This window comes from Trichechus manatus, unplaced genomic scaffold (genome assembly GCF_000243295.1).
Source record: "Trichechus manatus latirostris isolate Lorelei unplaced genomic scaffold, TriManLat1.0 scaffold00004, whole genome shotgun sequence".
NCBI classification, from domain to species: domain Eukaryota; kingdom Metazoa; phylum Chordata; class Mammalia; order Sirenia; family Trichechidae; genus Trichechus; species Trichechus manatus.
Genome location: NW_004443940.1, coordinates 33593777 through 33606781, shown reverse-complemented (window position 1 = coordinate 33606781; position 13005 = coordinate 33593777). Strand labels below are relative to the sequence as shown.

Sequence of the window (13005 nt, the reverse complement as noted above, 5' to 3'; positions counted from 1 at the left end):
CACTCCACCTGTAGGACAGGTGAATTTCATCTCGGGATTTTATCATCAGTTAGTCACTCCACCTGTAGGACAGGTGAATTTCATCTCGGGATTTTATCGTCTTTGTACGCTTTGGAAACCAAATGTCAGTTGTGATTATAATTTAAATACTGATGTGTAGTGAAGTGCCAGGGTAGAATGCTTATTTTTCAAAATGGAAGAGCTTTGATTTTTCTGATTTTAAAAGTAAACCCTGTTCTAGAAGTGCTCAAATAAAGCAAAAATTTAAACAATATAAAAAAGGCAAAACCCACACGTAATGTCCACCACACAGAGAAAACTACTGTAAATCTGTTGGCATATATCTTTCTAGATGATTTCATTGTATATGTGTGTACACATACGGATATTGAATTTGTGGATACCTGTTGGAAGTATATGTGGATATCTTCTTTGCCAACAAATATACATCTGTAATTTTTAGCTAGTACATAGACCTCAACTTCATGGATGTACCAGAATTTGTATTAAGCCAGTCCTCTGTTGATGTTGATGTTAGATTGTTCCCAAGCTGTCGTGAAGCTTGAGTGTGACAATTGCCCTTACAGGAGGTTCATATGACTTGATCCTCAGCCCGAGATGGAGACATCAGGCTCGGTTTCTGTGGTCTCTGAGCAGCAGCTGCAGAAGCCAGAGGGCACGAGGAACACCAAAACGGGCTTGGCGGAGCAGAGCCTCATCTCGTCAGAGAAATGGCTTCAGCTGCATGGGCTGAAGAGCAACAGATTGACCTTGAAACAGATCTTACCACAAATTGGATTCCCACGCTGTAAAGGTAAAGTACCCACAAACAACGTTGGCTGGAAAATCCAGTGGCGTGTTACCCTGTAGCCTCTGAGCGGGCAGCGCGAAGCCCCCCAAAACCACAGGTCTCTAATCTTGTTTTGATCCTGTGCCCCGTCAGTAAAAACGTTTGCATATGCTCCCCCGGTATATGTATATTTATTCGTGTTACATAGATGTACAATCGTCAATCTACATATTACTAACTCCTGGTGGTGCAGTGGATAAGAGCTCGCTGCTAACCAAAAGGTCGGCAGTTTAAATCCACCAGCGGCTCCTCGGAAACCCTATGGGGCAGTTCCCCTCTGTCCTGTAGGGTCGCTATGAGTCGGAATCGACTCAACGGCAATGGCTTTGGTTTTTTTATTTTTGGTACTAGTAATGCTTAATTTCATTCTTTGTTTTAAGAAGAAATAATAATAATAAAAAGAAGTTGTTTATATTTATCTATACGCCAGCAGATGTCTTGCTTATTTCTTGGGATGTACGAACCTCTTCTGGCGGCAGTCGATGACGACGGTATCTGTGTGCAGTTTCAGGGAGAACGTGCTGTTTTTCTGTTGTTCCTGCCTTCTCTTAATAGTGCAGTGTTTTTCTAAATGTGTTGGTTAAATGTTGGTTCTCAGCTCCAGTGGTGCTGTCCACCAGGCAGTATGTACATGCATGAGGGTATTTTTTTTTTGGTGACATGCTGACTATGGAGTTCTACTGAGATATAGGGCCTGGGGACCAGGGACCCTGAGTATCTTACTGTGTGAGATAGCGCCACCCAGGAGGAACTGTCCTGTGCCAAATATTAGTAACACCTCAGTTGAAGAGCACCCCTGTAATCAGGGCAATTTCCATTACTAGGATTTTACTCAGTAATTCTGACATTAGTCAATTCATTAGTGAATTAATCAGTTAAACAAATATTTATTGAGTGGTCATTAGTACCAGGCTAGGTGGGGTGAAGGGTGTACTGGTGATCCAGACACGGTCTCTTCCTTACAGAGTTCAGTCTATCTGGGGCACACACGTGTAAGACTAAGAGAAGCAGGCGGGAGGGTTGCGCTGAATGGGGGCCAGGTGTAGGTGGACTTGGGATTCTGATGTTTGGGAGCAGAGGAGTGCTAAAATCCCATTGCAGCCCTGGGTCCGTGTGGGGGTGTCCTTCCAAGGTCGGGGGCTAAGCAGCAGGCTGGGTGGAAAGGCTTTTGTCTGGGGCAAGGCTGGGAGAGCTTTACCTCGGTCCTGCTCTGCTTTTCTCTCAGGGGCGGAGGGAAGCGGTCGTGCGTGCAGAACAGGGTACCGGTGTACGTACGTCGTTGTTGTCGTTAGGTGCCGTCGGGTCGGTTCCGACACGTAGCGACCTGTGTGCAACAGAATGAAATGCCACCTGGTCCTGCGCCATCCAGTTTGTGTATAGTGATAAATTATAGAATATGTTTTCCACTTACTGCTTCTTCCTGATCTCGTCCCTTCTCTTTCCCTCATTTTTCTACCGTTGCAGTGCGTGAGTCCAACGTGACGTGTTACCCCGACAGGCTGTCGGATATAGGTCAACGGTCCCCATGAGAAACGAGAGAAAGACAAGTTTACTGCTGATAGTGATGATAGTGTGAGCTCCCGGTGGCGGACTTTATATTTTTCAATTTAGCGGGGTTGAAAGAACCCAAAATTTGGATGTGATCTTGTCCCCTAAAGGAATCAACTGGTTAAGAGGAGAATGTAAATATTTGGAGGTGTGTCAGTGTTTCCCTGAAAAAAGAAATGTCTGAGGTCACAGGACTAGAACAGACTCGCAGAAAAAGCTGAGACTATGCTCCATGTGACCCTGACCCCAGGCTAGGCTAGACCCGGGACATTGAGGAAAGAAGTTAAAAGAATCTAAATAATAAGTCTAAAACGGGCGCTTAGATCCCACTAAAGGCGTCCCGAACTGTAGAAAGTGCAACCGTGAACCCAGACTCCCAGGATGGGAGGGAGCATAAGAAATAATCCAGGTCATTTTTCTCCTGGGAGCTGCCACATTCCATACGAGGTGTTTTTCCAGGCTCAGCTTGACAGGGAGCTTAGACAGCTGCAGCTGTTAGAGGCTCCCCTCCGTGCCGTGTGCTGTGTCAGAGGCGGTGACCGGATAGCTGCTCCCCTCAGTGCCGTGTGCTGTGTCAGAGGTGGTGACCGGATAGCTGCTCCCCTCCGTGCTGTGTGCTGTGACAGAGGTGGTGGTGGCCGGATAGCTGCTCCCCTTTGTGCCTTGCGCTGTGTCAGAGGTAGTGATGACCGGAAAGCCGTGAGACTTTGTTTTGTTCAAAGGTGGGCCTGGAGGGAGGGAAGCGCTGGCCCCAGATCCACGTGGGTGACATAAAGTAGGGCTGAAGGGTGGCAGGTGGACAGCAGTCAGGCCTTATGGAAGCACAGAAGGCAAAGCAAAGGAGGAGGGTACTGTTCTGAGGCTCATGGGGCTGCCCTCCACTGCCTGCCTTACCAGTCTGCTGGGAGGCACCAGCAAGGTGACTTGTGGGAAAAGGTTGAATACGCACAGCCCCATGCTGACGTAAGGGAAAGGGCGACCTCAGCCAGACGCGTCAGCTCCGCTAGCTGCCCTCGCCCTCCCTGCTCTAACGTACCTTTTCAGAGGGTTTGTTTCTGCCTCGGGCCACAGGGGCTGCTTAGAAGCCCAGGGATTCCCACTTCTTGAACTGGATGGGGCAGGGAGAGATTCCAGCAATTGTAGACAAGATCTGGTGCGCCAGGTTGAAATCCTTCAGCTCTTTTCTCTCAAAAACGCTGGCCCGCTTGATGTCCCTGGGCTCCGTCTACAATCTAGGTGACGGTGGGCGAGCCGTTCAACAGCTGTGTGCTGCAGCTCTCTCAGGTGTGACATACAGACCATAATGGAACTTACCTGAAGTGGTGGTTGTGAGAATTAAATGAGTCACTATTGTGCATAAAATAGTGCCTGGCACATGGATGCGTCCTCCAGAAATGCCAGGTAACGTCCGCCCTGGACCAGCGCCGTTTTGATAGTGGACAGTTGATTCAGTTACGTTGTTGTTGTTGTTCGGTGCCATCGAGTCCGCTCTGACTCCTAGTGACCCCACGCACAACGAACGGCACACTGCCCAGTCCTGTGAGACCCTCACAATCGTTGCCATGCTTGAGCCCATTGTCGCAGCCGCTGTGTCAATCCATCTCGTCGAGGGTCTTCCTCGTTTTCACTGACCCTCTACTTTACCAAGCATGATGTCCTTCTCCAGGGGCTGGCCCCCCTGATAACGTGTCCAAAGTACATGAGACAAAGTCTCACCATCCTTACTTCCAAGGAGGACTCTGGCTGTACTTCCAAGACAGATTTGTTCATTCTTCTGGCAGTCAGTGATATATTCAGTATTCTTTGCCAACACCACAATTCAAACCCATCAATAATTCTTTGGTCTTCTTTATTCATCGTCCAGCGTTCACATACAGATGAGGCAATTGAAAACACCATGGCTTGGGTCAGGAACACCTTAGTCCTCAAAGTGACATCTTTGCTTTTCAACACTGTAAAGAGATCTTTTGCAGCAGATTTGCCCAGTGTGGTATGTTATTTGATTTGTTGACTGCTGCTTCCATGGGCATTGATTGTGGATTCAAGTCAAATGAAGACTGATCTGGAGGCCCATCCAAATGGCAAGGACTTGCTCTACTGGGCTCAGGCCATACTTTCTTATAGATCCCTCCCCAGGCGCTAGTACAGCTCTGAAATACCTTTTGATCAGGAGTCTGCCAGAGTCAGGGCCTGTGGGATTCCCATACCAGGAAATAGACTGAAAGCAGTTTTATCTACTTTTAAAAATTAATATAAGTCAATCATTTATATTAACAAAAATAGCAATTCTTTATATTTTGTTAAGGATTTTTCGATCTAAGTTCATCAGGGATGTTGATCTGTAATCAGGTGTGAAGTTTAGCTCAATATTCATTTTTGACTATGGATATCCAATTGTACCAGCACCCATCTATTGAAAAGATTATCCTTCCTCTATTGAACTGGTTTTGCATCTTTGTCAAAAATCATTTGGGGTGGAAACAAGCAAAGTGCCCATCAACAAATGAATGGATAAGCGAAGTGTGTATACACGCCAATGGAGTATGAATCATCTACAAAGAGAAATGGAGTTCTGATACATGCCATCACGTGGATGAACCTCAGAAACGTTATGCTAAGTGAGATAAGCGAGACACGAAAGGCCAAATAATATATGATCCCACTTATATGTAATATCTAGAATAGGTAAATTCACTGATAGAAAAGAAGACAAGTGGTTACCAGAGGATGGGGAAGGGGAGAAAGGGAAGTTAAGAAAATTATATACTAAAAAAAAAAATTAACTAGAGGAGACTCTGCAAAATTCAAGACCCCAAAGTCCCTCCAATAATTGCAGTATTCCATCTCCGTTATCAAGTTACCATCGAAGAGGTTAGTTGGGATGGTTGTGGTGAGTACTAACTTCAAAGGATATGTAATGCTGGAAGTCTGGCTTGGCAATAGTTAATACCTGTTCAGGCTCTTTCCCCCTCACTGCTTTCTTTTTTCAGAACTTTTCATAATTTTTCCTCTCAGAGGAATTCTAGAATAAGTTTTCATTTCCCCCAAACTTCACTGGAATGTGTTGATGTGTGTGTGTGTGTGTGTGTGTGTGTGTGTGTGTGTGTGTGTGTGTGTGTGTACTTTTTAAACTGGAAAAGCTACCCCCTTCCAATTCCCAAATGCTCACAGGAGAAAACAAATCCATTGATTAATATGGGGTTGTTTATATAAATTTAGGCCCCCCAAATTATAAAAATTAAAAAATACAATTTAAAATAAAAAAGTATAATGTAGAGGCCACATAAAGAAATTTTGATGTGATCAAAACAAAAGAAATGAGAAGAAAAAGGAGAACTAAGGGGAAAAAAAAAGTTGGTTGTACTTGTAGGGGCTATTTCTGGGTTCTCTGTTTTGTTCTGTCGATGTGTGTCTTTCTCTCCACCAATACACAGTCTTGATTACTGTAACCATATAATAAGTCTTTAATTTGGGTAGACTGACTTCTCCTGCTTTCTTCTTATCTTTCTACTCTAGTTCTTTTGCCTGCCAGTATAAATTTGAGAATAATTATGTTTATGCCTATGAAAAATTGCTGTGATTTTGATAGGAATTGTGTTAAACGTGTATATCAATTTAAGGTGAACTGACATCTTTATGGTGTTGCATCTTCCACTCTATGAATACAGAATGTCTTTCTGTTTATGTCTTCTTTGAGTTCCTTCATCAACCATCTTGTAATTTTCAGTATACAAGTCCTATACAAGTTTTAATAGATTTATACCTATTATTTCTTTTTTTTTTAATAACTGTCGGTAGTATTGTATTTTTAATTTTGGCTTCCACATGTTCATTGCTAGCATATAGAAAAACAATTGATTTTTGTGTCTTATGACCTTGTTGAACTCACTTATCAGTTCTGAGAGAAGTTTTGTAGATTCCCTGAGGTTTTCTACTTGGACCATCATGTCATCTGCAAATAGGGAAAGTTTTATTTCTTCCTTGCTGATCTCTATGCCTTGTATATTCTTTTTTTTTTTTTTTAAATTATGCTTTAAGTGAGAGTTTACAGTTCAAGTTAGTTTCTCAAACAAAAATTTATATACACATTATTAGGTGACCCTAGCTGCTCTCCCTGTAATGTGACAGCACACTCCTCCTCCCTTCCACCCCAGATTTCCTGTGTCCATTCAACCAGCTCCTGTCCCTTTTGCCTTCTCATCTTGCCTTTGGACAGGAGCTGCCCATTTAGACTCATGTATCTACCTTAGCTGAGAAGCACTCTCTTCACGAATATCATTTTATATCTTATAGTCCAGTCTAATGTCTGAAGAGCTGGCTTTGGGAATGGTTTCAGTTCTGGGCTATCAGAGAGTCCAGAGGCCATGTCCTCCGGGGTCCCTCCAGTGTCAGTCAGACCATTAAGACTGGTCTGTTTACTAGAATTTAAATTCTGCACTGTACTTTTCTCCCGCTCTGTTGGGGACTCTCTGTTGTGTTCCCTGTCAGGGCGGTCATTGGTGGTAGCTGGGCACCATCTAGTTCTTTTGTTCTCAGGCTGATGGAGTCTCTGGTTTATGTGGCCGTTTCTGTCTCCTGGGCTAGTATTTTTACTTGTGTCTTTGGTGTTCTTCGTTCTCCTTTACTCCAGGTTGGCTGGGACCAATTGATGCACCTTAGATGGCCACTTGCTAGCTTTTACGACCACAGACGCCACTCACCAAAAGGGGATACAGAACATTTTCTTAAAAAACTTTGTTATGCCAGTTGACCTAGATGTCCCCTGAAAGCATAGTCCCCAGACCCCTGCCCCTGCTACTCTGTCCCTCGAAGTGTTTGGTTGTATTCAGGAGACTTCTTAGCTTTTGGTTTAGTCCAGTTGTGCTGACTTCCCGTATATTGTGTGCTGTCCTTCCCTTCACCTAAGATAATTCTTGTCTACTCTCTAGTTAGTGAATAACTCTCACCCTCCCTCCCCACCCTCATAACCATCAAAGAATGTTTTTTTCTGTGTTTAAACCTTTTCTTGAGTTCTTATAATAGTGGTGTCATACAATATCTGTCCTTTTGTGACTGATAATTTCACTCAGTATAATGCCTTCCAGATTCATCCAAGTTGTGAGATGTTTCACAGATTTCGTTGTTGTTCTTTATCGTTGCGTAGTGTTCCATTGTGTGAATATACCATAATTTGTTTATCCATTTGTCCGTTGATGGGCACCTGGGTTGTTTCCATCTTTTTGCTATCATGGACAGTGCTGCAATGAACATGAGTGTGCATGTATCTATTCATGTGACGGCTCTTACTTCTCTAGGATATATTCCAAGGAGTGGGCTAGCTGGATTGTATGGTACTTCTATTTCTAGCTTTTTAAGGAAGTGCCAAATTGATTTCCAAAGTGGTTGTACCAATTTACGTTCCCACCAGCAGTGTATAAGTGTTCTGGTCTCTCCACAACCTCTCCAACATTTATTATTTGGTGTTTTTCGGATTAATGCTTGCCTTGTTGGGGTGAAATGGTATCTCATTGTAGTTTTGCTTTGCATTTATCTAATGGCTAATGATAGTGAACATTTCCTCATGTATCAGGTAGCTGCTCGAATGTCTTCTTTGGTGAAATGCCTGTTCATATCCTTTGCCCATTTTTTAATTGGGTTATTTGTCTTTTTGCTGTTAAGGTTTTGCAGTATCTTGTAGATTTTAGAGATTAGACCCCATCAGATCTGTCGTAGCCAAAAATTTTTCCTAGTCTATAGGTTGTCTTTTGACTCCTTTCGTGAAGTCTTTTGATGAGCGTAAGTGTTTGATTTTTAGGAGCTCCCAGTTATCTAGTTTCTCTTCTGGTGTTTGTGCATTGTTACTTACAGTTTGTATTCTGTTTATGCCATGTACTAGGGATCCTAGCATTGTCCCTATTTTTTCTTCCAAGATCTTTATTGTTTTTGATTTTATATTTAGGTCTTTGATCCATTTTGAGTTAGTTTTGTGCATGGTGTGAGGTATGGGTCTTGTTTCATTTTTTTGCAGATGGATATCCAGTTATGCCAGCACCATTTGTTAAAGAGACTGTCTTTTCCCCGATTAACGGACTTAGGACCTTTGTCAAATATCAGCTGCTCATAGATGGATGAATTTATATCTGGATTCTCAATTCTGTTCCATTGGTCTGTGTATCTGTTGTGGTACCAGTACCAGGCTGTTTCACCTACGGTGGAGGTATAGTAGGTTCTAAAATCAGGTAGTGTGAGGCCTCCCACTTTGTTCTTCTTCTTCAGTAATGCTTTACTTATCCAGGACCTCTTCCCTTTCCACGTGAAGTTGGTGATTTGTTTCTCCATCTCATTAAAAAATGTCATTGGAATTTGGATCGGGATTGCATTGTATCTGTAGATCGCTTTGAGTAGAATAGACGTTTTCACAATGTTGAATCTTCCTATCTATGAGCAGGGTATGTTTTTCCACTTATGTAGGTCTATTCTGGTTTCTTGCAGTAATGTCTTGTAGTTTTCTTTGTATAGGTCTTTTACGTCTCTGGTTAGATTTATTCCTAAGCATTTTATCTTCTTGGGGGCTGTTGTAAATGGTATTGATTTGGTGATTTCCTCTTCAAAGTTATCTTTGTTGGTGTAGAGGAATCCAACTGATTTTTTGTATGTTTATCTTGTATCCTGATACTTTCCTGAAATCTTCTATTAGTTCCAGTAGTTTTCTTGTGGATTCTTTGGGGTTTTCCGTGTCTAAGATCATATCATCTGCAAATAGTGATACCTTTACTTCTTCCTTACCAGTTTGGATGCCATTTATTTCTTTTTTTAGCTTAATTGCTCTGGCTAGGACCTGAAGCACAATGTTGAATAAGAGTGGTGATAAAGGGCATCCTTGTCTGGTTCCCATTCTCAAGGGGAATGCTTTCAGACTCTCTCCATTAGGATGATGTTGGCTATTGTCTTTGTATGAATGCCCTTTATTATGTTGACAAATTTCCCTTCTATTCCTATTTTGCTGAGAGTTTGTATCATGAATGGTGTTGGAGTTTGTCAAATGCCTTTTCTGCATCTATTGATAAGATCATGTGGTTCTTGTCTTTTGTTTTATTTATGTGGTGGATTACATTGATCGTTTTTCTAATGTCGAACCATCCCTGCATACCTGGTATGAATCCTACTTGGGTCATGGTGAATTATTTTGTTGATATGTTGTTGAATTCTATTGGGTAGAATTTTGTTGAGGATTTTTTGTGTCAATGTTCATGAGGGATATTGGTCTGTAGTTTTCTTTTTTTGTGGTGTCTTTACCTGGTTTTGATATCATGGTTATGCTGGCTTCATAGAATGAGTTTGGGAGTATTCCATCCTTTTGTATGCTCTGAAATACTTTTAGTAGTAGTGGTGTTTACTCTTCTCTGAAAGTTTGGTAGAATTCTCTAGTGAAACCATCAGAGCCAGGGCTTTTTTTTTGTTGGGAGTTTTTAAATTACCTTTTCAATCTCTTCTTTTGTTATAGGTTTATTTAGTTGTTCTACCTCTATTTGTGTTAGTTCAGGTAGGTAGTAAGTTTCTAGAAATTTGTCCATTTCCTGTAGGTTAGAATACAGTTTTTTCATAGTATTCTGTTATGATTCTTTTAATTTCAGTTGAGTCTGTTGTGATATCACCCATCTCATTTGTTATCTGGGTTATTTGCTTCCTCTTCTGTTTTTCTTTTGTCAGTTTGGCCAGTGGTTTATAGATTTTGTTTATCTTTGTCAAAGAACCAGCGTTTGGTCTTGTTAACTCTTTCAGTTGTTTTTCTATTTTCTATTTCATTAAATTCTTCTCTAATTTTTATTATTTGTTTTCATCTGGTGCCCGTGGGCTTCTTTTGCTGCTCTGTTTCTATTTGTTCGAGTTGTAGGGTTAATGTTTTGATTTTGGCCCTTTCTTCTTTTTGGATTGCTATAAACTGACCTCTGAGCACTGCTTTTGCTGTGTCCCGAAGGTTCTGGTAGGATGTGTTTTCATTCTCATTTGATTCTATGAATTTCTTTATTCTGTCCTTAATTTCTTCTATAACCCCGTAGTTTTTGAGCAAGGTGTTCAGTTTCCATGTGTTTGATTTTTTTTTCCTTGCTGTTTCTGTTATTGATTTCTACTTTTATGGCTTTATGGTCAGAAAAGATGCTTTGTAATTTTTCGATGCTTTGGATTCTGTTAAGGCTTGCTTTATGGCCTAATATGTGGTCTATTCTGGAGAATGTTCCACGTGCATTGGAAAAGAAAGTATACTTGGCTGCTGTTTGGTGGCGTGTTGCTTTATGTTCCACGTGCATTGGAAAAGAAAGTATACTTGGCTGCTGTTTGGTGGCGTGTTCAGTATGTGTCTATGAGATCAAGTTGGTTGACTGCGGCATTTAGATCTTCCGTGTCTTTACTGAGCTTCTTTCTGGATGTTCTGTCCTTCACTGAGAGTGGTGTGTTGAAGTCTCCTACTATTATTGTGGAGCTGTCTGTCTCTCTTTTCAGTGTTGTTAGAGTTTGTTTTATGTGTTTGGGAGCTCTGTCACTGGGTGTGTAAGTATTTATTATAGTTATGTCTCCTTGGTATGTTGACCCTTTAATCATTATATAGTGTGCTTCCTTATCCTTTGTGGCAGATTTTACTTTAAAGTCTATTTTGTCAGAGATTAATATTGCCACTCCTGCTCTTTTTTGATTGTTGTTTGCTTGATATGTTTTTTTTCCCATCCTTTGAGTTTTAGTTTGTTTGTGCCTTCAAGTCTAAGATGTGTCTCTTGTAGGCAGCATATAGACGGATCGTGTGTTTCTATCCATTCTACCACTCTCTGTCTCTTTATTGGTGCATTTAGTCCATTTACATTCAGTGTAATTATTGATAGGTATGAGTTTAGTGCTATCATTTTGAGGTTTTTTTGTGTATGTGTTGTTGACAGTTTCTTTGTTCCACTTAATTTTCTGTGCTGAGTCATTTTTCTTTATGTAATTTCTTTTCATCGTTGATTTTGTATTTGCTGAGTATGTTTTTCTTGTTTTTTATTTTGATGTGTAGGATTTTTAGTTTCCTTTGTGATTACCTTAATATTTATCCCTATTTTTCTGTTTAAACCAATCTTTTATTTCTTTATATCACCTTGTCTTCCTCTCCTTATGAAAGATCTATGACTATGTTTTTTAGTCCCTCTTTTTTGTTTTAATGTTGTCATCCTTTACATATTGACATCTCTGTTTCCCTATTTTCAGCGTTTTAGCTTTGATTTATTTTTGTGACTTCCCTATCTGGGTTGCTATCTGGTTGCTCTGTCCTGTGTTCTAGTCTTGGGTTGTTATCTGATGTTACTGATTTTCTAACCGGAGGGTTCCCTTTAGTATTTCCTTTAATTTTGGTTTGGTTTTTGCAAATTTGTTAAGCTTCTGTTTATCTGGAGATGCCCTAATTTCACCATCATATTTGAGAGACAGTTTTGCTGGATACAGAATTCTTGGCTGGCATTTTTTTTTTCCTTCAAGGCTTTATATATGTCATCTCATTGCCTTCTTGCCTGCATGGTTTCTGCTGAGTAGTCCGAGCTTAGTCTTGTTGACTCTCTTTTGTAGATGACTTTTCGTTTATCCCTAGCAGCTCTTAAAATTCTTTGTCTTTGGTTTTGGCAAGTTTGATTATGATATGTCTTGGTCACTTTCTTTTGGGATCTACCTTATGTGGGTGTCTTAGTCATCTAGTGCTGCTATAACAGAAATACCATGAGTGGATGGCTTTAACAAAGAGAAGTTTATTCCCTCACAATCCATTAGGCTACAAGTCCAAATTCAGGGCATCATCTCCAGGGGAACGCTTTCTCTGTCACTCCTGGAGGAAGGTCTGTATCATCAATCTTCCTTTGGTCTGGGAGCTTCTCTGCACAGGAACCTCAGGTCCAAAGGAGGAGCTCTGCTCCCGGCAATGTTTTCTTGGTGTTATGAGGTTCCCATGTGTCTCTACTCGCTTCTCCATTTTATATCTCAAAAGAGATTGGCTTAAGACACTATCCGGTCTTGTATACCTCATCAGTATAACTGCTGCTAATCCACCTTATTAGGTCACAGTGACGGAATTTACAACACATAAGGAAATCACATCAGATTTACAGAATGGTACACAACCATACAATACTGGGAGTCATGACCCAGCCAAGTTGACAGATATTTTTGGGTGACACAATTCAATCCATGACAGTGGGGTTCAATGAGCATCTTGGTTAGATATCTTCCCATGTTTCACGGTATCAGGGAAGTTTTCTGCCAACAAATCTTCAACAATTCTCTCTGTATTTTCTGTTATCCTCCTGTTCTGGTACTCCAGTCACTCGTAGGTTATTCCTCTTAATAGAGTCCCACATAATTCTTAGGGTTTCTTCATTTTTTTTTTTTTAATTGTACTTCAGGTGAAGGTTTACAGAACAAATAGTTTCTCTTGAAACAGTAGTACACATATTATTTTATGACATTGGTTAACAACCCCACGACACGTCAACCCTCTCCCTTCTCCACCTTTTTTTTTTTTTTTTGGGTTTCTTCATTTTTTAGAATTCTTTTATCTGATTGTTCCTCAAATAAGTAGGTGTCAAGTGCTTTATCTTCAATCTCACTAATTC

The 13005-nt window shown here is 41.0% G+C and overlaps 1 protein-coding gene across 1 annotated transcript in view; it reads left to right on the top strand.

Moving 5' to 3' along the window:
• The first annotated feature begins 618 nt into the window (after nt 1-618).
• The window catches only part of VWA3B (von Willebrand factor A domain containing 3B), a 203925-nt gene continuing 191538 nt past the window's right edge, over nt 619-13005 (top strand). The window contains 1 exon segment of the mRNA XM_023731983.1: nt 619-814. Coding sequence (XP_023587751.1) covers nt 619-814 — 196 coding nt within the window.